We start from the raw sequence: 26,159 nt of genomic DNA, 5'->3' as shown, positions 1-26,159 counted from the left end.
AGCAACTTACGAGCCAAAGACACGCCTTCGTTTTCATTTGCATCCAAACAAAATAGACGTCCACTCCTAGTAAAAGAGGAAAGCAGATAGTAAACAGAAGGCTGCTACCGCAATACATTATCGTGCGTGCGTGCGTGCGTGGCAGACAGGGCTAGGCGGATTCACGGCACATGTTACTGCTCTCTCTGATACATGATACATGGTACTAAGTTAGTATAAATTTATACTAAATGGACGACATTTTTTATAGATCGGAGGAAGTATTTTTTTCTATTCCTGTATATTTTTGAATCCTACGAATCAAAGAGGCCCTTATTAATATCCTAAACTTTTTTAGCAGTAGTATCCTAATATGGCCTAGCATCCCGTATGTTTTTTTAAGCAGAAGTATCTTACGAGCCTTGTATATGTAGCCATGTAGGAGCACATGCGAATGGCCGTATATAATGACTGTACTTAACTAGACTCGAGGCCCAAACTTGATTTTCCTGTATGCACCGAACTACCAAAGCCCAAGAATACGTCAGAGCCCATCGTGAAAACCTGCAGATGTGCATGTATGTACGCGGCCCAAGCGCCCATCGTGATTCGTGTGCCATTTATGCTTTTCCTAATTCCAAGCCCAGAACCGAGCTTTTCTCAACAACAACAACGAAAACAAATTAGCCCAGAAGGCCAGAACTGAGCGCCCGTGTGCCCGTCAGTCATCCGTTGCCTCAGAAAGTCACAATCAGATCCATGGATTTGGTTCATTGGTTGCTATGGCGCTCGCCTGTCAGGACCCTGTCGTTGTGAACTTAAACACTTTGCAATGCCAGATGGCGGCAGGAGGCAAGAGGAACAAGCGATTAGTTCGACAGATGTGCTGTTCCTCGAACCCTAATTTCTCCGCTACAACGGTCGTATTCTGCTGCTCTCTTTTTTTCTGTCACAAAATGGCAGTGTGCGACTGGGTGGTTGGTTACTGAGAGGTTCCCGACTTGGCATACACCTCAGCCCAATTGCAAATCCTAGTAGTACAAAAATGCCAAGACTAGGCTCGGTGCTAGGCCCTGAAAAAATACATATCGATAAAATAAAGGGAATGTCTATTTCTCGGTCAACTTAAAAATAGTTATTTCTCAGTCGACGATCATAACCATTCAATTAAGATTTTTTCATTGCTTATGCTTATATGAATTTTGCACGAATCTCAGTGATGGATCGAATGGTTGTTAGGGTCGACTTAGATATAGTTATTTCTCAGTCGTCTTAGAAATAGCAAAACCATAAAATAAAAATAATACTAATTTAATTATTTTGAGACAAAATAAATAAAAGAATGCATATTTTGAAAATAATGCACAAATGTATATTTAAAGCACTGTGGGCTGTATTTTAGTTTGAAATCTAGAGTCCGAGCCTGACTCAAACATCTGCATTTTGGGCCCCCCGTCCATGTCCAGGTCTAGGTGGTTGTATCTTCAACCTCGCTAAGGATATTTCGGTTTTGACATTTTGTATGTATCATCAAAGCGTGACGTATGTGTCAACAACGAAATGCCAATGGTGACTTCATGTATCTCGGGGGCGCACGCGTGTGTGTTGAGAAATTTGGCACCAAGAGTGGAATTAAGTGAATGAAACCCATTAAAAGTAAACCAACAATAAAACGTGTGTGAGATTTGAATTGAAATGCCACTAAAGTGATACCCAGTGAAACTCAATTTTTAATTATAAAACATGAATGTAACAAGAGCCGAAGAAGAGTGAAATAAAGAGATCGCTAACAGTTGTGTTAGATGGAGCTGTCATGGGAGGTACTCCCGCCGTTTCATAATTCTTGTCAAAATATTACATGTATCTGGACAAAGCTTTTATGAATAGACATATCCATTTTTTTAGCAAATTTGAGACAAGAATTATGAAACGGAGGAAGTATTTTGGTTTGCATCGAGATTTGTTTTTATACACGTGTCCCCGATCTTAGATACTCCTACTCTACCTCACAAGTAGGACATTCTCCGTACCTTTTTGTAAGGTGTTGTAAGCTTTATTCAAAGACAAAATTAGTAAAGTTTGACCAAGTTTGTGAAAAAATTATACCGGTTTAATTATCGAGATTAGGGTTTTCTGAAACCAGCTGCCCAAAAGTTGTGATTTGTGAGACTATTACAAACAACCGTGGTTTTGTGAGACAGCTGCCACAAAAATTGTGGTTCCATGAAATTTACTCTTTTATTTAGGATAAAAATGGAAGGTTGTTTGCAAAATACAAGAAAAACAATTCTTTCCTGTTTGACACTGTATTTTTTTTTCATAGTACGAGATTAGATTATACATATATGTATACTTTCCTGACACTGTATTTTTCTTCTTCTGGATAGTAGTATCTGCAAACGGTTTGTCAGCACTAATCGATTCTACTCCCTCCTCTAATATGAAGTCCTCCTCTAATATGAAGTGACTCAAATTTGTCTAAATATGAATGTATCTATTCTTAAAAAATCATCTAGATACATGTAATAGTAAGAAGTCATTTAATATGGGATAGTAGATTTTACGTGAAATTTACTAGCTGCAGGCGGTGCTCGATCCAATTCTCCAAAATAAAAGTTGTACAGCTCCACGCCTCCACTCGTCTGCTTGAGCTTCAGCAATTAAGGTTCTGTCCCCTGGGAAACATGAAGCGTGCAACTGGAGCACCGTTGAAGTTGAACAAACGACAACACACAGCCAGCCAGCCACGCAGGATGTCAACTCTTTTTAAAATCTAGGGAGGCGTGCTATGGAGAAAGGGTAGAGAACACAATAAACATTCACAGATTTAGTTAAGCGTATGGTCAAATCAAATCAACACAAGACATCCTCTTATCTTGTGCATTAATGACGGCTACGTGCCATGCACGTACACCTGCTCGATCAGTACGGTAACATGGCCCCTAAACGGAAGACATCGTGACGGCCACGAAGTGACCACTACCGGCCCCAAATTCTCCACTAAATTAGTAAACCAATATACTACAGTACTCTCCTCCATCGCTTAATCTGACGCCGACAATTTTTTCTTTCATTCCCTATTCGAAGAGACGCGCACGTACGCTTGCACCGTTAATTGCGCGTCCGTGGCCAAGTTAGATTTTAATCCAAGAGAAGCGAGGCGTTTGTTTATGGCTTTTTGAGGTGGCACAGGTTGTCTCTCCCAGCATTTGTGTATGCTCATGCCGCTGTACGTGTACACAGCCAGTTGCACAGTTTCGTTAAAAACTTAGCGAGTTTCTGAATCTGCTTGCATTTGTAACAAAAGGTTGTTACTGGAGCGAACTCAGTATATCAGGTGTATACGTCGAAAACTCGAAATATGTCGAGTTTTTAATTTTTAATCGGTAAAATTACGAGTCATGTTCTTGGACTCGGCAGCGTCTATTCGTGGCCATTTTTACGTGTCCTGCACGCTCGATGCAGGGAAGCTTTTTGTCACTCTGCACGCAAAGCTATCACTGCATAAATCACGCCGCCGATTAATTCAGCAGCCCCAAATTAACAAGGACGCCTCTCTTAGCCTTTCTTCACCACGGTGCAACCATCGTCCTCCTCTGCAGTAATCCTTCGATCCTAAATTGTTATCGAAATATAACATGCATCTAGACTCCTTTTAAGAGTATATACATTCATATTTGGACAATTTGAAACAAGAATTTATCATCGGAGGGAGTACTTCTGTTTGCAAGGCTACTCAATCGCCCTAATCTCCGACTCACTCAGCTTATCATTATCATGTCCAATCAGTGTGACATCTGTGATGATGATTTAATTAATCAACCGACTTCTTGTGATGCGTTTTTCTTCCGAGGAAAGGAGTATTTGTGTGTGTTTTATACAACATTTTTTTTGTTAAACCCAGGTCTGTTTCTTGACCATGCGATTATCTTTGATCGATCATACGCGTGTTTCATTTTAAAATTTGTTATTGGTCCAACGCAAGAAGAAAAGGCATAAGCTAACTTGGAAACAAACATTTCGCCCCCCTTTTCCGTCCAGAATGGAGTACAATATTGCATTTGCATTACGAAGATTAGGGGAGGGATCCAGCCCATTAATACCATGGTTGACTCTCCCTTAATGTATCATGCAAGCAAACATATCTTGCCACGATTTCTTTAGACACACACTTCCATCCCACTCCCAATAAAAATAAGGAAATCAACAATCACTAATCAGTCTCCCCCTATGAGACCATGACTAGGAAAGTTTGAAGCAAACCATCCTGTGCTCACCATTAATCGCCTTTTCTCCACCATCCCATTGTTGAGACAGGCAGCCTTGCAAGACCAGAGAAACAGAGAGAGGAAGTTGGTGCAAATAACATTTGGAGAGAGACCAGAGCTCCTTCTTCTTCCAACGCATGGCAAGGACAAGGAGATCATTGGCTTAGGGATCAAATCACCATCAAAAAAGGTACTAGTATTAGTGTTTTTTTCTTTCCTCCTCGACTCCCTTTTGATTTCATTCATTTGCATACAAAAAGCTGTGCTTGTTTTCTTCCAATGCATCTAAAGAAGATTCAAAAGCAAAAGCGTCTGCAGATTTAGTTATACTGTTCTACTAATTGGAGTACTACTTTTCATGTAGTAGTACTACTAATCTGCATGGCATGACGAAGTAGTTATGAATTGGTATGGAGTCACCTTCTGAAAAGCAGCAAGGATGTCGTTAAACAAACAAGAATTTCTCAAATTTCAAGAAATGTGCTCAAATTTTGTACTCGTACAAGAGTTCAGATTTAAACGTGGGAGCTTATTTTTGTTTGGTGCTCTTGTTTCGATGGATTTGCGTCTCATTTGCCAGAATTCACCGAGACCGTTTTTCTGTATAAAAGCAGGACTAGCCGGAACAAGTACTCCAGCAAGAAAGCCATGGCGGACAGCAGCATCAGCAGCCCGTCGCTATCGGCGTCCGACGAGAGCTCGGAGCTGGACGCGGGGTGCTACTCGTCTTCCACCACGACGGCGCCACCGAGCCTCCCCGACACGGCGGACTTCAGCCGCAGCGCCTCCGACGCGTCGTCCTTCTCGGACCACAGCGGGCCGTTCGGCGCCGCCGCCGTGTCCAAGCTCATCGCCGGCCGCGGTTCCCCCGCCGGCGCCGGCGCGTCCCTCAGGCGTCTGAGCATGAAGCCCCGCGCCGACGTGCTGGACCGGCGCTCCGCCACCGCGGCCGACGTGGACGAGCTGGAGCTGGTGAAGGAGCGGTTCTCGAAGCTGCTCCTGGGCGAGGACATGTCGGGGGGCGGCAAGGGCGTGTGCGCGGCCGTGGCCATCTCCAACGCCATCACGAACCTCTACGCGACGGTGTTCGGGAGCTGCTGCCACCGGCTGGAGCCGCTCCCGGAGGGGAAGAAGGCCATGTGGCGGCGCGAGATGGACTGCCTCCTCTCCGTCTGCGACCACATCGTCGAGTTCTACCCTTCCTCGCAGGCGCTCCCCGACGGGACGCGCGTCGAGGTCATGGCCACCCGCCCCAGATCCGACATCTACATCAACCTCCCCGCGCTCGAGAAACTCGACGCCATGCTCATCGTAAGATTAGAAAATCCCCAATTCTCCATGGCTCGATCGATTCAATCTTTCTTTCTTCTGATTGTTCGACCAAATGCCGACCAAGATGTGTGTATATATGTGTGTGCAGGAGATCATGGACGGGTTCGAGAAGGCGGAGTTCTGGTACGCGGACGACGGCGGGGCGAGGTCGTTCGGCTCGACGGCGACGACCACCACATCGTCGTCGGCGTCTCCGTCGCCGGCTTCGTCGTTCCGGCGCTCTTCGGCGGCGCTCCACCGGAAGAACGAGGACAAGTGGTGGGTACCGGTCCCCTGCGTGCCGGACGGCGGGCTGTCCGCTGCGGCGCGCAAGGAGCTGCGGCGGCGGCGGGACTGCGCCAGCCAGATCCATAAAGCCGCCGTGGCCATCAACAGCGACGTGCTGGGCGACATGGAGGTGCCCGAGTCGTTCATGGCGCTGCTCCCCAAGAGCGGCAAGGCGAGTGTCGGGGACGCGGTGTACCGCGCCATGATGGGCGGCGGCGGGGGCAAGTTCTCGCCCGACCACCTGCTGGACTGCGTGGACGTGTCCTCGGAGCACGAGGCCCTGGCGCTGGCCGACCGCGTCGAGGCTGCCATGTACGTGTGGCGGCGCAAGGCGAGCGCCAGCCTTGCGCACGGCGGGAGATGGGTGCAGTGGAGTAAGGTCAAGGAGCTCGCCGCCGACGATGGCGGCGACGGCGGGAAGAACATGACGCTGGCCAGCAGGGCCGAGAGCCTGCTGCTCTGCATCAAGCACCGCTTCCCGGGCCTATCGCAGACCACCCTTGACACCAGCAAGATCCAGTTCAACAAGGTAAGAATCAACAACAGCATTGCATTCTTGCCATGTTCTTTAGATCTGAACTTGAGATGATGATATATTTAGGTGAATCTGACATGACACTTTCATCTGAACTCGAGTTGATGTTTTATCTGAATTTTACATGTGATGCTTTTATCTGAACCTGAGATGATGTTTTTATCTGAACCTGAGATGATGTTTTTATCTGACTTTGACATGATCTTTTTATCTGAACCTGACATGATTTCTTTATGAACTAGACGTTTTGTAAGATTGCAGTCTGTTTCCGATGGATTGAGATTGATCATTCTGTTTTGTGCGTGTAGGATGTTGGGCAGGCGATTCTGGAGAGCTACTCAAGGGTGCTGGAGAGCCTGGCGTTCAGCATTGTCTCGTGGATAGACGATGTCCTTTTTGCTGATAAGTCTGTCAGGAAACAGTGAGACTGAGAGACAGACGGGTTCTTCGGTCGACCTGTGCTGGACTTGGGATTCCCAACGGAGTTTCTCTCACCTGTTCGCGAAGTTTGTAAGGAAATATAGCAGTAGGTTAGGGTAATTGTCGCTGTGACCTCGCGATGATTTGTAAGCTTTTATTATCTTGCAAAGAATAAATCACGAGGAATCGGTACGTTTGGCTGATAGAACTAAGAAATCAAGGAATTTGGAGAAAATTAACTAAGCTACATTCAGTCGATACATGCATATTTCAATATCAGCCGACTATCTGATACTCCGTGTATCAAAAGGTTTTCATACGTATACATAAAAAGCGACTTATCCAGTAATACAACTCTTATTCGGTGAAAACATGCAAACTTTCCTCTCTACCCATCGGATCTACGACGTGCGGTTCAGATGGGACGTGGGAGTCAAACCCATCGCTTAACCACGGTTTAACAAAAAATGCCATACCCAACTAACATACGAGGAAAAAAAACGTTTGGCAATCGAAAACAAGGAAAACCCTTCGTCTCACAATTCGCAATAAAAAAGAAGGACAAGAAAATTTCATCCGCAGAAGAAGCATTATTTATGAAGAAAAGGAGAAAATATTAGCATATGTACTTAGTTTTCTCCGTCCAAGCACAAAGTTCTTGTCGCGAACCATGGTGCCCTGCCTAAGAGTTGTTGAAGTATAAGTTGACTGCCTAGCCCTTTCCATCAGATCGGTATTTTGGTTGCGTTGGCTAGCGCATAAAACTCTTCATGGTATCAGAACCAAGAGGTCTCGAGTTCGAGACCCGGTTGCCGCAATTAAATTGCGATACACTTTCGGTCCATGTTTAGGCCTGCGGGAGCCACACGTGAGGGGGAGTGTTGAAGTATAGGTGGATTGTCTAGCCCTTTTCATCAAATCGGTATTTTGATTGCGTTGGCTAGCGCATGAAGCTCTTCATGGTATCAGAGCCAAGAGGTCTCAAGTTCGAGACCCGGTTGTCGCAATTAAATTGCAACACACTTTCAGTCCACGTTTAGGCCTGCGGGAGCCACATGTGAGGGGGAGTGTTGAAGTATAAGTGGATTGCCTAGCCCTTTCCATCAAATCGGTATTTTGGTTGTGTTGGCTAGCGCATGAAGCTCTTCATGGTATCAATACCAAGAGGTCTCGAGTTCGAAACCCGGTTGCTGCAATTAAATTGCGACACACTTTTGATCCACATTTAGGCCTGCAGTAGCCACACGTGAGGGGGAGTGTTGAAGTATAAGTGGATTGCCTAGTCCTTTGCATCAGATCGGTCTTTTGATTGCGTTAGCTAGCGCATTAAGCTCTTCATGGTATCGGAGTCAAGAGGTCTCGAACTCGAGACATGGTTGTCGCAATTAAATTGCGACACACTTTCGGTCCACGTTTAGCCCCGCAGGAGCCACACGTGAGGGGGAGTGTTGAAGTATAAGTGGATTGGCTAGCCCTTTCCATCAGATCGATCTTTTGGTTGCGTTGGCTAGCGCGTGAAGCTCTTCAGGAGTGTTGCAAAGTGATCTTCATCTTACCAGCCCAAAGTTGATAATTCGTCTCCGACAACTGCTGATACTGGATCGGCACCGTCGTGCCCCTCCTCCCGCCTCCAGAACCTTCTCCATCACCAATGCGCTTGCTGGGTGGCGTGTACTTGTGGGCGGGCGTCAGATCACCTGACTTTTGCGGGGACGTTGACATTGCCCCGATCGCGGCCTCCAAATCCCTCAGGAACGCACGCCGCCGACTCGCCTCCAGCTAGCCACACCGATCAGAACATGGGCTCTGATACCAATTGACAGAGCAGCTGGGCGGTTACTCAACGCTATGGTGGACACACGCGAACACAGGTGGTAGGAGAACCGAAGAAGGGAAATGACGCTATGAACGAAAACGAGACGAACAAAATTTTTGCGCCGTGTAATTGTCCTGACTTTTCTATCTTTCTTTTATTCCTTCGATCTAGTGGATAGATCATACCTTCAGTCTTGACGGGTGGACGACTGATCGACTACTTGCAGCGGTTGACTGTGACAGGCTGACGAACAACCGTCAAATTTGATCACGGGCGCAGCGGGATCGTGTTGGTATAATTATCGCAGCTGGGAGGTATAACCTAGCTGCAGGAATCCGCTAAAGGCTTCTCTGACAATCTACTTTCACTACGGTTGTCGGTACGTGATCAATCTATCACACCCGCATAGTGATCTTGGTTGGTCTGTTTGTATGAAAAATTTAAAATTATGCCCACGTTCCACTTGTTCAAATGAATTAGTTGACCGTGTTTAGGTGATATTAGATTATTATCTAGAATTAAAAGTGAGAACTGAACGATCGGTATGGTCGACTGGAGGAGGGGGGGTGAATAGGCGACTAACAAACTTAACTTGTCTTTTCACTTTTAAGGATACAAGCATCAATACATGGGTTCACTAAAAAGTCTAAATGATGAATACCCCTAGTATGATGCAATAGCCAAAACACTAACACAAGCAATAGATAATCAATTGAAACTTGCTTGAAAGCCGAAGCACAAGATATACAATTAAGCTTTGCAAGTAAGTAAAGCGGCAAGAATGATACCACATGGGAAGACGAAGATTTCACTGGAGTTCCACCTATTGGGGTTGGTGGACGTCTCCGTTTGAAGGAGTGCTCTACCACAAAGGTAGAGACGCCACAAAGGCTCACTCTATTCTCCAACTCACCACACCACAAAAGTGGGATGAGCTCTCACAACACCACAAAGGTGAGGTGAGTTCCACTAAGTGCCTTCTCTGAGGGCGAATGCCAACCCTTACAAACTTGACCGGAGCTCTCTCCACAACTTAATTGGAGGCTCCCAAACCGAGGAGAAGGGCACGTCTCCACAAATTAATTGGAGGCTCCTTTCCGAATCCACAAGCACCACTTCACAAGATTAGTGGTTTTGAGGAGACACCTTTCGGCTAGGCATCCCAAAATTCTAAGAGTAACAAAATCCACAAAGGAAACAAGGAGAATCAACCTTTTGCTTTGGTGAAACCCTAGATCTTGATCTTCTCCTCCAATCCTCAAAAGATGAATCAAAGGGGGGAACTAGGGAGGGAGATCAAGGGAAATGAAGCTCTTGTGTTCTTGGGGGGAGAGAGAGAGGCTTTTCTTAGCTGTGCTTGGTGAAGAAACCCGTTGGGGACGAAGCCCATTTAAGTAGCCCCGAAATCTAACCGTTATGCACTGAGTCTGCCAGGGGTGGAAGTTCCGGTGGATGGGAGGAAGTTCGGGTACCCCGAAAGTTCCGCCCTTGTTCCGGTCCAACCTCCGGCCAACACAAATGAGTTCTAGTAGCATCACAAAGGTAGGCCGGAGGTAGGGTGGATGTTCCGCCCTAACGGAGGTAGGCCGGAAGTTCCGGTCCTGGAACATACCTGGCAACATACTTAGACTTTGGGTGGCTCTCTCTCTCGCGCACGGGTAGGCTTTATGTGGGTGCAAATATGGTAATTTGTGTACGTGAAGTTGATTCACCCATTACCTTCCCATGTGGACTCCCTCTTAATAGTTCGTATTTCCTACGACTCAATATAAATAAAAAGCCGTAAATTCTTCTACGCTTCTTTCCTTTTCGAGGGCAACGAACTGTCTTGTGCCATTTGATCTCAAATCTGAAACATTCGAGCACACGGTTAGTCCACGAGTCATGTTGTCATTAAGACCAAAACACTTAGGGATCGAAATGCCCTTTCAAGAATAATTACAACTATTTGTCTGTATCTGAGATGTCTGATCTTACGAGATAATATATGTGCACACAAAATTAAAGTTCACATGCTAAATTGGTCGATCGGTTGTATGGGTCGACAGGTTGTGTGCACGCCTTAATATTACTAGGTAGGATTTCTGTGATAATAAACCATAATGCAAGTTTTAAGTTTTAAGTGATTGTTCTATCTATACTCATATTAAGATTAAATGGTGAGCTCGTCGTTTTTTCTTTTACTTTAGAGCAATATTTAATTAATACATGTATAGTTTGCTAGCCAACCAATCGTAGATGTATTTTTTTTAAATCAAAGTACCTCTTTATTGCATAGAAACAATTGATACATCCTCAAGAAGAAGAGGTAGTACCAATAGGATTGTACTTAGCGAGCTGTGCCAGTTTACTGTAGATGTAATTGGTAGCCAGAGTTAAAATTATGGGACACGTGGCCCACTTTTATCGGGTGTTATAATATAAACGGATTTACTTTCTCAGTTGATGGTCTAGGCCGTTGGATCATGTGTTAATATTCATGCAGGAGTTAATGGAGAGGCGGTCCAAGTTAAATAGTTTACTGTAGATGTAATTGGTAGCCAGAGTTAAAATTATGGGACACGTGGCCCACTTTTATCGGGTGTTATAATATAAACGGATTTACTTTCTCAGTTGATGGTCTAGGCCGTTGGATCATGTGTTAAGATTCGTGCAAGAGTTAATGGAGAGGCGGTCCAAGTTAAATAAAAGAACAACTGATTCTCTACGGGGACAGCCGGTTTCTTCGGTGGTTGGTGGTTTGGCTCTTGGTTGCAAGTTCTGAGTTCTGTGCTGTCCGTTTCTGTTGTTTTTTGTTCTTTTTCTTTTTTTTTGTTTCTTGTGTCCTCATTTTGTTTGCACAGGTTGCCACTCCACGACCGTGATTTCTTATTGCTTTGTTGTGTCCTAACTTCCAACTGTGATTTTTTATTGCTTAGTGTTGTTGTTTTTTTTACTGGGAACTGTAGGGGAATCTCCTACAATGAATTTATTAAAGCAACAAAGTTACAAAGGAGCTGTACAAAGAAAAGAAAAGAAAAAACTTACCTATTGTACAAAATAGAATGTAACCAAGAGAGAAGACTATTAACATTGACAGGTCTAATCCTATGAACAAGGAGCCACATATCATGAGTGAATGCCACCCTCCACGCACCAAAGGTAGGCCTAACATGATTAAAAATCAACCCATTCCAAATCTTCCAAATGTACCAACAAGCCACCAGAACCATTTCCAAAAAGAAAGGCTTGCCAAATGAGGAACCAGCCCGACGGACAATCACATCCACCGATGGACCATCATCCCAATCAACTTGCAGATACGAGCACTGAAATTACAGCCGAAAAACAAGTGCTTCCAATTTTCCAACTAGCGAGTAGGGCAAAGAACGCAATGCTCCTCACCATCACCAACGTGTCAGTGCCGCCGTTTCATCATATCACGGGTGTTAAGATGGTCAACAAGAAGAAGCCACCCGGACACCTTCACACGCGGCGTGCAGCAACAAGACCATAACCAACGATAGATCGCCCCAGGGTGCAGGTGCTGAAAACCAAGGGCATAGAACTTCACAGAAGAATATTGGGCGCCCCACGTAAGATCCCATTGATCAACCTCCGTGGAAAGATGGAACTGTTTTTTTTTTAACTTGTCCTGTGCAGATATATCTTTTGTTTCTTTTTTTGTTTCATCCGTCCTGATTTTGTTTGTACGGGTTGCCTCTTCACTGACCGTGATTTCTTAGTGCTTTGTTGTGTCCCAACTCCCAACTGACCGTGATTTCTTATTGCTTTGCGAATGTGCACGTATTTTAGATCAATGCCTAGTTCAATGTATTAGTGTTCGTATCACGTACACTTCTTTTAATAGTAAAATTGAGTGTCCATCCTATATATATCAACAATATGAAATCTTTCTCATTTAAAAACATCTTCTTTTGTTAAAATATCCCTCCCATTTCACCTGCAATTTTTAGAACCGCACATACAATTTGACCTGCAATTTTTAGAACCATGCATAAACTTTCACCTGCAATTTTTAGAATCACGCATAAAATTTGACCTGAAACTTTTTTAAATTTGATCGTTGTTATAGTTTCGGCCTAAAAAAATTAGATAGAAAATTCCACGTGCAAATTTTGAGGTTGCACACAAAAATTTTAGTGCAATATTAAAATTTTCACCCACAATTTTCTAAAAATTTCACATGCTATTTTGATAACTGTACTTAAAATTTCAAATTACACACACACACACACACACACACACACACGGACACACACGGACTGATAATTTACACATAGGCACTCCCTAATATAAAGGTTTAGCATTGGGAGAAGCTGAAGTAGTGAAAATTGCTTTTATTCATGCATCATGCATAACCCCCCGGCCCTCCGTAAGAGAATTGGCCTCCAGCAATAGGCAAGGCGAAGTAAAGCCTGTTGTCCACTATTGTGGCAAGCATATCATCATCGCCGATCGGAGTGGAATTGCCATCCTCGTCAATGAATTGAATGTCACGTACCAAAGCGGCCTTTCTCGTGTCTGAGGAGGCCGATGCTCCACTGCCCATTGGAGGAGATGGAACGTCTTTTTTGTACTTGGTAGTGTAGCCACCGACCAAAATTTTAGTTGCTTTGCTGGATAAGCTGTCAAATAGTGTGCCCCGGAAAAAACCTACTGGAACCGGGTCGCTGTTGAAGCCGCAATGTACCCACCAATATCCCATTGATTTCTCCTAAATTAGCAGTTCAATGAAAAAAAAGCGTACGATCAGTCGAATTTTCCACACTTGATTAGTAAGAGAGTTTAAAAAGTTTTGCGCACTTACGTACCTTGAAAACTTTAATAGTGAGATTTTGACGTGCATTGTTGGGTTGAGAAACTGGGTCCAGGACATCACCTGGAAATATGGGGGATCCACTTACGAACTGGAAACCTGGATTACAATCCCCGTTCATGCATCCTTTCGTTTGACCATTACTGTCGTTCTGCAATTTCATTAAAGTCATTTAGACTATCCTTGCCTAGCTTGTTAACAGTATGTGCTAAATTGTTGTAAGATATAGGCTTACTATCCACTCCGTGAAAAGGTATGTGCGCGAGTCGTTAAAGTGAGATGGCCAAACCTACAAAATCACAAGATTGTAGTGAAATATTTTAGTTACAACAAATCATTATGATTAACAAACAAATGGGATATATTGATGAAATAAAATGATAACTTACCAACCATCCAACAGTAATTGCATTGACGTTAGACACATGTCCATTTGAGTTAATAATCCAAATTGCCCCCATGGTGAGTTGGTCAACATTAAGATTGTGCCCATACACGTCCATTGTGGCAACTAATCCATAGTATCCACTCGCACGTTCTTGAGTATGATGTGCGGCATACTGCAAAATAGGTGAAGTTAATTTAGAAAGGTTAATTAGCAAATAATAAATACAATATTATCACTATAAATACGTCCATGAAACAATTTGTACTATGAAATTGTTAAGGAATGAGGAACAAGCAGTGGTACTCACATATGACATTACCGCACCATCGTCATCTGGTGCCAAGTCTTGTCCATTGGACATCCAAACAGATTTCAGTAGCTTATGTGAAAAGTTGAAATATGGATTCGTATCTTGTAGGTTTGTAGCTTTTTCCTTCATACTCACGAGCTCAAGTGAGGTACCAGCATTTTCCTTCAAAATACAAGGAAATGTCCAACGATTGAAACTTTAAATGAAAACTTCATGCACGATGGACTCAAAGGAATTTATGTAATACCGAAGAAATAAGATCTGATCCAGAACAGAGAACACAATTGAGAAGAAAGTCGAATAGCTGAACACATGAACTGCTAGGAGATTTCTAGATCGATGACTATCTTTTTCAAAACTCTAGGTCGACGCATTTGATAAAAGGAATTTCTCCCGCATTCCTATGTGTACGAAACAGTTATAACATATGACAAACCATGTTTACCTCCTGATTGTTAGGATGAAGCCGGCCTCCTAGACTTTGATGGGCATGAATAAGAACATATAGAACAAATATGTGACTAAGTTGAGACATCTTGAGATCAGTGAAGGTAACAGAGAGAGCAATGAGCCTAGCTAGGGGACCTCCTTTGTCTAGAGACCTGCAGGCGCCCCCTTTATATAGTGATAATAATAACATTTGTTTAAAATAAAATAATAGCAATATTATGATTACGCTATTAAGGAGAAATGAATTTAAAATTTTCCCAAAGAGGTCAATTAGTGTTTAATTTGTATATCTAGCTGCTTTCTTTCCATTCACCTAAATACATACTATACATTTCTTTTATAGTTACAAGGGGGAGCATTTAAGTGCATATATCACATATTTACTTACATAAATGTCTCTGTGACACTAAAAGCCCATCAATTTACTCTAATTTACTTAGTTTTTGCCTTTTCCTTTTTATTCTCACCAAATTCTCGGTTTGCATTTTGTTTTTGCCACTCCTCGTTTTTCCGGTGAAACTCCGCCGCCAGGTAGCAGTCATCCAGTGCAAAGTGGTGCTCTAAATTTACCGAAAGTTCACTAGTATTACTGGAAAGAAGAAAACTTACCACTATTTGATCTGTCGTATATGATAACTTTTACATGTGTCATTCTCGAAAAACATTTACACATGTACACAGATACAGAAAAAAAACATCAACTGTGATCACCTCTGATCACAATAGATGTGGAAAAAAACGCTATGCCTTCAGACTGCTGTGCATTTTAGCTGTCCAAGAGGCATGGCTGTGACAGACTGCCCAAACTTCATCTAAACAAACTGCACAGCTGGGAGATTTGCAGGTTGAAACTTTAGGTGTCAAGTGATGCATCAGAAAAGTATTCTCTGCAGCTAGACACTTAGACGAGCAAAACGTCGTCGAAATTCACAATCACAAGATACTTCATAGGCCAAACAAAACAGCCCGTGTTATTCTGCTGCATAAAATGGGTTATTGTCATCTTGAAAACCTCTACAGTTATACTGAATGTACTCATCACAAAGCACAAATGACTGGGGATCTGATCAGGGCTTCAAATCCACAAATCGAAAACAGCCTCATCTAATAACTCCTCCAATACATACTCCCATATCTCCACAACAATTCCTTCAGTTTTTGATCGAATGTCCATCCATGTCCGAACTTCCAAATCCCTTTTAATTGTATGATCTAGTGTATTTGGAAAACTATGATGAAGATAGTCATCGACACATTTGTCAACTTCTGAGATGAGGTTTTCTCCTATTGGAGGTGTCCGTATGTCGTGTTTGAGAAACGATAACCAAGAAGAGACTCTAAAATACCTCTCTTGGATCTCTGGTAGAGCTTCGCAGATACAGTCAAAAAGAAGCTTTAGATCATCTATTTGATCACCCTGATTTGGTAGTTCTTCGAACAGGCAAGGGCTGATTAATTCGTCCTCTAGATACCATACCTCTAAATTTTGCTCTGCACATAATTCTGAGAGCTCCAAAACCAACTTTATAATTTCTAATCTGACATTCTTGTCCTCCCAAAAGACCTTTAGATCTGATTCACTATCTGGAAAGTACAGGGTTGCACGAAGATCTTCATGCAGATCACCTGCATGTCATAAAAACGTGAAGTCAACCAGATTTGTCAGAATAGATTGTTTTTTTACCAGTAAAGGGAAAAGGTTCAATTAATTCTTACATCTATTGGTCTCACATTGTTTCATGTTTTCGCATTCAGGATCGGCAATATCTTCATAGAATGAATCAAGAACAGATACTGGACTTGGCTGTTCTTGCTTCTCATGGTTTTGCTCAGGCAAACAATCAGTGATAAATTTGACTGATGCTCTTGGTTCAGGTGTTTCTGGTTCTTGCTGGTCTAAATTTTCAACAATGCTCACAGGATAGCTCAGCAACATCTGATCAGGTTCTTTTCCTTGTTCTGCTTCCTCTAACATAACCTATACATAAAACTTGCAACAGTTAAAAACAATAAATCGCAATGAAATGAAACAATGTATGCTTTTTTTTAGCTTACTGGTTGCATGCTATCTCTGCATTGTTCTACTGGGCTGCATTGTACATTGCAAGTTGTTTCAGAACGGTCCATTTCGTCAATTCCTTCAATAGATATGGTGTCTACCACATCAGTAATATCTCTTGGTCCTGCAGAAGATTCTATAGTTATTTCTGTTTATAAAGAATAAACATGCACCACTCAGTTCATCCCAATTCATGCAAATACCAAAAGTTACCTTCTTGTGATTCTTCTTTCATGCTACATTTGTCCATGACAACCACCTGATTATCAACTGCTACAACAGTACAACATGCATGGCTTTTTCCTGAGAGATCCCATGATTTGCTCCTCGCTTCTGAGGATTCTTCTTTATCAACCACGGGTACAAGGCAAGCATCTGTCTCTTCAGGTGAGAGATCAGTGTGACACTTGCCCCTAGCGATACTCCTGGGATACGATGCATCACAGTGAGGGAGAGAAAGCATTCCTTCCAATGATTTTGAAACCTGAGCTGTTGGATAGTCGCCGGACTGATTATTATCCTTCAGCATATCCGTTAAGTGCTTCTTGGCCTCCTCGTAGAAGATAGATGTACCTTTTGATGCTACTAGATGACTCCTGATTTTAGTCTGGCCGCCGTTTTGTTGCATTTGCTTGCTGCTGGTTGAAGGTCTGATGATGTCATTCTTAAACCTTGATGCAGATTTGTCTGCCAAGCTCCCCTGGGTTTGATGCCCAGAATCCTTCTTAGTTGGTATCAGGGACTGCCAACGTGGAACTCTTTGAAGGCCATCTGCAGGTGCTGCATTTCTTTCTCTTGTCTCGCCAGTTACAATTCTGAATCTCCTCCTGACTTCCTTGATTGAAAATTTTGAACTTTCCCTCCCACTGTACTCTGGAGCTTGCAAGGCACTAGGTTGCTGGTGTAAAGATCTTACACCGGTAGTCACCGTCTGATCAGTCCCTCTTCCTGGATTTGGCTTTAGAATAACTATTTTGCTAACAGGCTCAGATCTGTTGGTTTCTTCTGGCATCATCTGCTTTCTTTTTGATTTATCCTTCCTCCAGAAGAACATATGTTTGCTCTCTCTATCTTGTGCTTTTGCAGTCAACTCATGATCGTTTGAGCATCTTGTCTGTTGAAAAAAATTAGTTTCTCCAAGAATTTTATTGGGCTCTAACTTGGTTGTCAACCTACTGTTTTGGTGGCTTCTGATATTGTCTAACATGTGTGAATTTGGCTTCTGAAGAAGCTTCAGGAAAAGTTCCTTGTTTGAACCCAATATCTCCAACGCATCCTTGAATTCTTTGGATTGAACCGCCCTGCTGCTAGAAATACTTATTTCATCCAGCAGCATTTCTCCCTTGCTATCTTGAGGTTGCTCAGAATCAAGACTGCAACGAGGACTACCTAAATCATTAAGCTTCTTATGAATTAGGGACTTCAATGCAGGACATAACTCACTGTTACTCTTGCAATCACCATGTGGGCAATCATTGTGGCGCCTATAAATCTCACCTAGGAAACTTGCCAAGACTGATTCAAGGTCATATGCTTCAGCATGATTCAAGCTCTTGGAACCCTCAGAATCCACTGATCCAGACAAATAAGATGTGCAGATGTCCGTGCCGTGATTTAAGGCTCCCGTTATTTTATTTGTATGCTCTGAATTTCCACTAAGATATAGATCATTTCCCAGGTCAGCTAATCTTCCCTGAACCTCGGTGTTTGGAATATTCTTCAAGATATTCACTCTTCCCAATTCGTCATCCATAAGTTTCTTGACAGTGGGTTTCTGCAAAGTGCCTTCTTTTATGTTCTGAAAAACAGAAAGAGTAGAATACTGTCACTTTAGGGTACAGGCATGACATTTGTAGTCTTTGTTGCACTTGAAATAACAGTTTGAGTTACACATGGTAGTCAATGAAACATGATACTACTGGGTTTGCTCGTGAGAACTCAATTTTGTTAGTACATGTGACTTACATCATCTTCATCCATTTCCTCAAGATCCCTAGACTTCTTCGTTGAGTGCCCTCTATCTGAAAAATAAAGTGTCCAACATCAGAATAATTGTCGAGGAACATTTCAAGTCAACAGACAATTCAACGATGTATATTGCTTTCATGAACTTCTTGACATTCGTAGTTTTAGATTGGGCATGAAATGCAGTAACTAATATTACTTAATTTAGCCACTCCATTTGCGCTTCTAAACTGTAACTGCGGTTTAAACAAGGTAGTAGAGGCAAAAGCAAATGCAAACAAAGCTGATAGCATCAGCATCTCTTTCAGTTTTAGTATAAATTAGCGGGTCTTACAACATCTCCATGAGTGTATTAATGAACGTATTTCTTTGTACCTGCAATCTCCATGAGCGTACGTCTCCCGGTGGCCTGCTTTGCATCCATCAAGAGTCTGGGGTCACGGCGGAAATAAAGCAAGCGCATGAGGCCCCAGACACAGCCCACATTGCTCTCGTCCTGCCCAGCGGACCGCTTGTGGCTTCGCTTCCCCATTTCAGATAAATCTGTTCTCTCTGCAGTAGGAACAATCTTTCTTGTCCTCCTATTGATTTGCTCAGTTCATCAGGCAGTTAGCCACTGCCGCCTCTTGGATCACTGCACACAGATCAACATCAGTAACCCCTTGATTTTAATGGCAAAGGCTCTGAAGAAACCAGAACAGAAGGACTGGGAATTTTTCAGCAGCAGAACGAGTGAGAGATTGGCAGGTATCTGTTGAACCACCAATCTTGGCACGCAGTGCCAGATATCTGATGAACCCACCAAGCAATCCGAATAATCTAGAAGGTAAAATCTGTTTCAACACTAGATGGCCGACATGGAAGTTTTTGATAAAATCCCTGCGGAACTAATCAGCGATACAATTCGCTTCAATCCTTTTGGGGACCGGCTCACCAAACTGTCAAGTGACTAAAACAGGAAATAAACCCAAACAACAGAAGGAATCACAACTACCAGAAACTACCGCAGATCCCAACCACCCGCACAGACCCACCAGAGATCACGAAGAAACCTACCCTGACGATTCGGAGATCACGAGCCGAGAGAAACCTCCGCAGGCGCAGCAGCCAGCCCTCTCTATCCCTCTCCTTCCTTCTGACCTTCTCTTCTCGCACACAAGAACGAACAGGCGTCGGAATCAATCCTCACAGCATGTGGACGGGGCGGGCCTGCGCTGCCGCCCACGCTTTCGGCGAAGGAGAGGTAGGACGGACGGCGGAAGAAAGGAATCGATGGACACCTCTCCTTGGAGTTGGAGTGGAATCAGCTCCTCCCGCCTAACCGGGTCAGCATCAGGTCCGCGTTGCTTTTGGTTGCTTGGTGGAATGGAGCGGAGCGCGGCAGGCTACGGCACCGGAGGAGGCACATGCCCGCTTTCGACGAGTGCGCCAGCCTTTCCGTCCGTCCAACCTGTAGAGGAAGAAAAAGCGGAGTGGAGGTAGGCGATGGCTGCAAGCAAGTTAAAAGAAAGCAGGGGACCGAACCCCTGTCTGTCATCTGGTAGCTCAGCTGCCGCCTGGCTACTACTGCTCCGTATAGCAAACCTTATTTTTTTGGGAAGCTCCGTATAGCATACTTAATTGCTGGTTGCATATAGTATTAGACAGGCTGCATTAGTACTATTTTTCATTTCGTTCATCCGATTGACAAATCGCAAAATTTAAGTTGGAAATGATGTTGTTGTTCCGGATATGATCTACAGCTAGTAAACAAGGACTAGCGTCCGAATTGGGATAGATACTTGAGTAGTTTGTTATTCTTGTCTGGTCTTGCCTGTCTCACAAGCCACAGATTTTCTTCTTCTGAGAAAGAGGTGCTACCCCACCTCCAATTCTCAGCACGAGCAGTTTCGGGAAAAGAATCCAGTTTCTTTGACAGCACTATTTGTAATTAATGAATCGACCCGCGGTTACTTTACCCTGTCGCCAAGAATATCTGTGAGTCTTTAATTTGAAGCATATTTGCGAGTCTTTGCTCAAAGGATTGCATTACAATTACAATTTACAAACAATATTGTTTGGCGCATGCGCATTCCATATCAATTAAAGAAGAGATGCAATGTATATCAAATCTTCGTATGAAAGGAATACATATGTGATTTGATTTTCGATTTCAGACAAGAGACGGTGGTCTATATATAATATGGGATTCGTGGGATGGGACAAGCGGCGAACTTGACTCGTGTGATTCAAACGGAACCAGGCCTAATTGTCAGCGGACCCGCTCAATATTGCAAGCAACAGGTTATAGAATCCTGATATATAATCTCTTTTTCTCGAGGATCCCAATATAACTTTACCACGGTGACAAACAAAAATACGAGAAAATTGCACATACCACCCATCATCGCGAGGTTTCTTGCGCAAAGCACTTACTATTCGTCTAATCCGTTGCATATAAGTGCTAACCCGAACTTCAGCATGTAAAGGACATTTAATTTCTAACTGATGGGGCCCACAAGTCAGTGCCAACATGGCCTCTCGGCCTTGCCAGCATGGATTGGGTCGGGCCGAAGAGGACCTCGGGGCGGCGGCGGGACACAGCACAGAACAGTCACGCAGGCGGGCGGGCGGCGCAGACGCGCTGGACACGCACGTGTCGCGGACGGACAAGGTGCGCGCCTCTGCCAAGGACGATGACTCCTCCAGGGTGACCGTGCTCTGAGAAGGTACCATCGAGTCCCTCGTCCACGCCCAGCTCCGTCATCGCCGTTTGTGGCTCTTTGGGAATCAGGCGGCGGCGGTCCTCCGTCAGCGTGCCCGCATCAGTGCCGGCAGCCACCCTGTACTCGCCGAGGTCAAACAAGCTCCAGCTCTTTCGGCGTCTGGCCTTGGCCGTCTGGAGGAGCCGGTCGAGCGCGCACCTTGTCCGTCCAAATAGTGCGTGTCCCACACAACCGCGCCGCCCGTCCGCTTGCAGGCCAGACTGCACCATGCGGCACCGCCGCCCCGCACGCCCACGCAATGTCGCGCCGCCCCGAGGTCCTCTTCGGTCCGACCCGGTCCACGCTGGCAAGGCCGAGATGCCATATTGGCACTGACTTGTGGGCCCCATCGGTCAGAAACATCGTTAACGTTCTGAACGTTCTGAAACTCAGGTTAGGACTTATGTGCAATGGATTAGACGAATAGCAGGCGTTTTGCGCAAAAAAAATACAAATAATGGGTGTTTTGCGCAACAAGCCTCACAATGATGGATGGTTTCTGCAATTTTAATACAGAGTAGTAGGTTTTTTTATCAATGCACGGTAATAAAAAAGAAATTGAATTTTTTTTATTGAAACATACTGAAATGCGCAAGCTCTTGTTTATAGGCAAAGACATTGGTTTGAGATACAGCACGATGAATTTTAGGAAGCAATTTAGTGTGCTAATGTCAGTGATGTTGTCATCTAATCACGAGTCATGTGCGCTTAGAGATCTCCACTCCCCCCCCCCCTCACCCCCTAAAGGCACCCCAAACGGGTTATGATGGCGTCGGCGCCAAAAAACCGATCTAGCCCACCCTCCCAAACCAAAAAGTAGCCGGTGTGGCGCATCAATTTAGCCGGCGCCCCCAATCCGCACCCTACTCATAGGGGGATAGCGGGGGCGCCGGATGAAGCTAAAAAGCCATGCGGGACACCTCTATCGGTGAGACAAACCAAATTTGAGAGCTGACGTTTGGGGGGTGCAGCTGGATGCCGGTTTCACCCCAAATGAATTGCTTACGTCGGCGCAGCCCATATGATCATGCGCTGGACGATTTATGTGGGGGCGAGTGGTGATGCTCTTAGCTATTTCATACTTGCTTCAAGCAAATGCGCGATGATCCTGTTATTGTCCGTATCGTATACTAAGCTAGCCACCAGCATAGCATGGAGCACATGAAATGTTATTGCATCACGTACTAAAAGAGCGTATGCTGGAAAACAAATAATGATGCCAGCAAATAATTTTTGGATAAGTCAAAATATTTTTATCTCCTCAAACCATGTAGTCAATTTACGAACCGTCTTTACTATCAGCTCGGTTACGGCGAGAGCTTGGATACTAGATCACACATGAGTATGTTACATTGATTTTATTTTTTGACTTAAAAGCTATCACGGAGTAACTTATGATGCTGCAGAAGTTGCCACATGTCAGTCTCTTAGGTTAAAGGTTAATAGTGTGTGAGTGCGTGTGTGGATCTTGCTATACGTGCCAACCGTGGAGTATTCAACATTTTGTGTATATGTAAGCGGGTTGTGCTCCAGTGTGGATCTTGCGAACCATTGTCTCCCGTTTTATAGAAAAGGGTGGATCCCATTTATACTCGAGTTTCACTTTTGTGACAGTTTTGATCCATATAGTGGGTTTTCCTTTTTTTGACCCCATCTAACAAAACTTGTGCCACTATTGATCCCATTTAAACTTTTGATCTTTAAGGATGGAGCCAGAAGACCTTTAATCCGTATGACATGTCTTCACTCTCACAATGTTGTCGCTAAAGATACACAAATCTCACCATAAAGATAATGAAACTAAATGCGAAATATTAATCTATGGTCTCCTGCTACCGCATCGGCTGGAGGAGGTGAAAAAAACCGTTGGAGATTGAAAGTGTGGACTTTTTACTCTCTGACAGCCGAAAGTTAGGGTTCCTTATTTTACCATGGACACTGCATGGTACTCCCTCCGTTCCATAATATAAGGCAAGCGCGCATTTCAATATTTTGCTTTGACCACCAATTAGAACAACAAAATGTGAACTATGTATTATAAAAAGGGTTTTTTTATTTCTGTGCCCCCCATCCCTTAGCTAAACTCAGGAATACACAGGTCTCAAAACTGTGCTCGCTTCTAGACTTGTTCGCTTTCTGCTTCCTCGCAAATGCCCTCACGGAGCACCTGCTAATGGTCAAGCCCCTTTGACCGTTTGCTTCCGATGGGTGGGCCGCGGGGAGTGCTGACAGGTGGGGCCGAAGCCGCGTTTCTGACATGTGGGGTTGCGAGGAGACAGTGCAAGTGGGCAGGTCTTAACGGGTCTGGTCACCTTACATGCGGGCCACATCCGTGCGTCTTGACAGGTGGGGCGGTCATCGTTAATGACAGGTGGGCCGAGGAAAGGCTGACCGCTGGGGCCGAGCCAGAGGATGACAGGTGGGACGAGACTTCAGATGACAGGCGGGGCCAATGTCATCTTTCCTTACATGTGGAGCCTACTTGCTCTCCTTTACTCTTGCTCTCCTTTACTCTCACCCAAATCCCGACCAGAACCCTAAATCGGCCAACGACGGCGACGGTGCTGTGGCTAGTAGGTGTGTAGAAACGAACGAGAGGCGGCGATGGCGAGCACTAACCCACCTCCTTTCCACAACGTCAGTAGCTGGCGCCGATTCAAGGAGGAGATATTTTGCCGCGAGGAGCCTGATATCCGGCCCGATGTGGCCGAGATAGTGATTTCCCGCACCTCCGGAATGGAAGAGAAGGCGGCGAGGCTGCGAGGTAAATCTATCGTTGCTACCATCCAATCAACGCTCAATCCGCCGGCCACTTCGGTTGAAGAGGTCATGGCAGCTCTAAAGCAGTGCTGCAACTTCAAAAGGGGAGTGCGCATCACGGTATGTCCTGCGCCTGGCAACTTTTTGATTCGCTTTGATTCGAGTGATGATTGCACGGCAGCGGTGATGCAATCGATGCGCATCAGGTGCCCTGCCGGCGACATCTCGTTTCGCCCCTGGAGCTCCATCTTCCGTGGAGAGGAATCAAACCTGCCTTTTAGCTGTGTTCTTAGCTTGGATGGACTGATGGAGGATGCGCAAGAGCTTGAATTTGTGAAGATTTTGATTAATCAACTAGGAGGCGAGTTCGTGGCAATTCTGCGCAGGAGTGATCCGCGCTGCGTGAAGCTCAGGGCATGGATGCGTGATCCTTGTGCCATCCCGAAGCGGTTGCTGATGAGAGTGCCTTGTTCGGCCACACAACCAACTCCTGAATATGCTGATGAGCTCATTGATGATTCAATTGCAATGGGGGCAGAACCAAAAACCATACGTGTTGTGTCGTTCGGGGTCATCGTCCACGTCCATGAAGTGGTCGATAGGTTTCATCTTCTTACTAATGGTTCTGACCACAACAACAGGAACTACTCTGATTCTTCTTCAGATGATGAAGCTTATCTAGACTATGGTGGTTCTGCAATACCGCGAGGAGATCTCACTCGCCTCCATGAGTTCCCCTATTTTGCTGGCGCTGTAGATGGCTCAGGTCCTCCAAAAGGAGGGGTTCATCCATGTTGATGTTGTGTTCTGTTTAATCCATGTTAATTTTGATGTATGTTGTTCGAAGACTACCTATTTGTACTGATCAAGAGCAGGTTGTTGCTCTTTATCTGAACCGGGGCATGTACTGTTATCGGCATCATTTCCTATGAATTTCTTTCGCAATTTTACTTCCTCCAAATTGATTTCTGATTGCACAAATGTATAGCGAATGGAAAGTTATGCAAGATTACCAAATTTCAATATGTTTTGAGAAGGTTGACTTTTTTGACCAGGGAATTTATAGCGACATTTGGCCGTCCTAGACCACCCAAATGGACAATTTTGGAGGAATCTTAGAAAGTGAACTTGCTCCAAATTGAATTCAGACTGCACAAATGGAATCCGAATGTAAATTTATGCTAGATGACCAAATTTCAACTTATTTTGTGAAGGTTGACTTTAGTTGATCAGGGAAAAATAGCCACATTTGGCTGTCCAGCACACCAAAATGGCTGTAGTTGGAAGAACCCCCAAGATTCGACCTTCTCTAAATTATTTTCTGATTGCACCTATAGAAATTACATCAAAAGTTAAGAACACTGGTGAAATTTCAAACCCATTTGAGAAAGTTGACTTAGCGTTGACCAGGATTTAAATCCACTCAAATCCATTCAAATCTACAAAAGTAAAGAGTTTCTTTAACTTTTCTTCGAGGAGTCAAGTACTAACAATGTTTGCATACTTCCAATAGCTGTTCCACAACTTCAAATCATGTATGTCGTATGATTTTGGCCCAAACACAACAAATTTAACTGAATTTGAAATTCAAAAAATATGAAAACACATCCAAATTGAAAATGCTTTTGCATACATGCAATACATACCAAATGTGCTTAGTGTGCCAAATTTTACAAGATTTGGACAAAGTTTTAAATCCAAATGTCAAAATGAGTTCATTTCTCCAACATCTCCCTATGTGGTGCAATGTACATGAAGTACATTGTGAAATTTAGATAATGCTCTCATAATTTTTATGTGATGAAGTATCACTAAAAATTGGCACTTGCATAAAATCATAATTTTCGGACAACTATTTAATATTATTAACATTTTTATACTTTTGAGTTAAGTGTAAATCATAGTAATGAAGTAATGAAAGTATAGAACATTTAATTTTCATTTCTGAAATGGTTTGCTAATTTTTGAATATCCAATTCACTAAAATTTGCTTGTTTTTCACATTTTTGATGTCAAACGTGTGCAATACTAATCCCAGAAGATTTAG

At 44.0% G+C, this 26,159-nt stretch overlaps 3 protein-coding genes and 1 non-coding gene across 8 annotated transcripts; 1 reads left to right on the top strand and 3 right to left on the bottom strand.

Moving 5' to 3' along the window:
• Nucleotides 1-1,081: 1,081 nt before the first annotated feature.
• Nucleotides 1,082-1,266, bottom strand: MIR7717B (microRNA MIR7717b). The gene has a single exon (NR_127003.1). It is a non-coding gene; the product is annotated as a microRNA MIR7717b (primary transcript).
• A 2,885-nt stretch (nucleotides 1,267-4,151) lies between these two features.
• Nucleotides 4,152-7,057, top strand: LOC100837707 (rop guanine nucleotide exchange factor 3). Of its 3 annotated transcripts, none has more exons than XM_024460541.1 (4): nucleotides 4,152-4,433; nucleotides 4,854-5,558; nucleotides 5,668-6,375; nucleotides 6,690-7,057. In XM_024460541.1, exons 2-4 carry the CDS (start codon nucleotides 4,896-4,898, stop codon nucleotides 6,804-6,806), a joined length of 1,488 nt encoding a protein of 495 aa, XP_024316309.1. In that variant the 5' UTR covers nucleotides 4,152-4,433; nucleotides 4,854-4,895; the 3' UTR covers nucleotides 6,807-7,057. The 3 variants fall into 3 exon arrangements, with proteins under 3 accessions (XP_024316309.1, XP_003574301.1, XP_024316308.1); XM_003574253.4 differs by having other exon boundaries at nucleotides 4,152-4,437; nucleotides 4,862-5,558; XM_024460540.1 differs by having other exon boundaries at nucleotides 4,152-4,437; nucleotides 4,859-5,558.
• A 5,710-nt stretch (nucleotides 7,058-12,767) lies between these two features.
• LOC104583694 lies at nucleotides 12,768-15,033 on the bottom strand. 2 transcript variants are annotated; one of them, XM_024461330.1, is made up of 6 exons: nucleotides 14,580-15,033; nucleotides 14,132-14,296; nucleotides 13,826-13,996; nucleotides 13,672-13,725; nucleotides 13,432-13,587; nucleotides 12,768-13,334 (listed from the first exon to the last, which is right to left on the bottom strand). In XM_024461330.1, exons 1-6 carry the CDS (start codon nucleotides 14,772-14,774, stop codon nucleotides 12,969-12,971), a joined length of 1,107 nt encoding a protein of 368 aa, XP_024317098.1. In that variant the 5' UTR covers nucleotides 14,775-15,033; the 3' UTR covers nucleotides 12,768-12,968. The 2 variants fall into 2 exon arrangements, with proteins under 2 accessions (XP_024317098.1, XP_024317099.1); XM_024461331.1 differs by having other exon boundaries at nucleotides 13,432-13,584.
• Nucleotides 15,034-15,170: 137 nt separating this feature from the next.
• LOC100837403 lies at nucleotides 15,171-20,104 on the bottom strand. 2 transcript variants are annotated; one of them, XM_010236679.3, is made up of 7 exons: nucleotides 19,665-20,104; nucleotides 18,984-19,242; nucleotides 18,609-18,664; nucleotides 16,857-18,441; nucleotides 16,640-16,767; nucleotides 16,301-16,562; nucleotides 15,171-16,210 (listed from the first exon to the last, which is right to left on the bottom strand). In XM_010236679.3, exons 2-7 carry the CDS (start codon nucleotides 19,138-19,140, stop codon nucleotides 15,660-15,662), a joined length of 2,739 nt encoding a protein of 912 aa, XP_010234981.1. In that variant the 5' UTR covers nucleotides 19,141-19,242; nucleotides 19,665-20,104; the 3' UTR covers nucleotides 15,171-15,659. The 2 variants fall into 2 exon arrangements, with proteins under 2 accessions (XP_010234981.1, XP_014756679.1); XM_014901193.2 differs by lacking the exon at nucleotides 19,665-20,104 and having other exon boundaries at nucleotides 16,316-16,562; nucleotides 18,984-19,140.
• Nucleotides 20,105-26,159: the final 6,055 nt, after the last annotated feature.

The sequence above is a fragment of the Brachypodium distachyon genome, chromosome 3 (genome assembly GCF_000005505.3).
Source record: "Brachypodium distachyon strain Bd21 chromosome 3, Brachypodium_distachyon_v3.0, whole genome shotgun sequence".
NCBI lineage: Eukaryota > Viridiplantae > Streptophyta > Magnoliopsida > Poales > Poaceae > Brachypodium > Brachypodium distachyon.
This window is presented reverse-complemented; position numbering and strand designations above follow the sequence as displayed.

Excerpts from the sequence above, each read along its gene's own strand:
- LOC104583694 (XM_024461330.1), bottom strand. The coding sequence starts at position 14,774 with ATGTTATTATTATCACTATATAAAGGGGGCGCCTGCAGGTCTCTAGAC. Across the intron at positions 14,297-14,579 it reads TTCATCCTAACAATCAGGAG|GAAAATGCTGGTACCTCACT; the intron begins GTAAACATGGTT and ends TGTATTTTGAAG. Across the intron at positions 13,588-13,671 it reads ACCTTTTCACGGAGTGGATA|AACGACAGTAATGGTCAAAC; the intron begins GTAAGCCTATAT and ends ATGAAATTGCAG.
- LOC100837707 (XM_024460541.1), top strand. The coding sequence starts at position 4,896 with ATGGCGGACAGCAGCATCAGCAGCCCGTCGCTATCGGCGTCCGACGAG. Across the intron at positions 5,559-5,667 it reads AACTCGACGCCATGCTCATC|GAGATCATGGACGGGTTCGA; the intron begins GTAAGATTAGAA and ends ATGTGTGTGCAG. Across the intron at positions 6,376-6,689 it reads GCAAGATCCAGTTCAACAAG|GATGTTGGGCAGGCGATTCT; the intron begins GTAAGAATCAAC and ends TTGTGCGTGTAG.
- LOC100837403 (XM_010236679.3), bottom strand. The coding sequence starts at position 19,140 with ATGGGGAAGCGAAGCCACAAGCGGTCCGCTGGGCAGGACGAGAGCAAT. Across the intron at positions 18,665-18,983 it reads TACGCTCATGGAGATTGCAG|ATAGAGGGCACTCAACGAAG; the intron begins GTACAAAGAAAT and ends TTTATTTTTCAG. Across the intron at positions 18,442-18,608 it reads AGGAAATGGATGAAGATGAT|AACATAAAAGAAGGCACTTT; the intron begins GTAAGTCACATG and ends TCTGTTTTTCAG.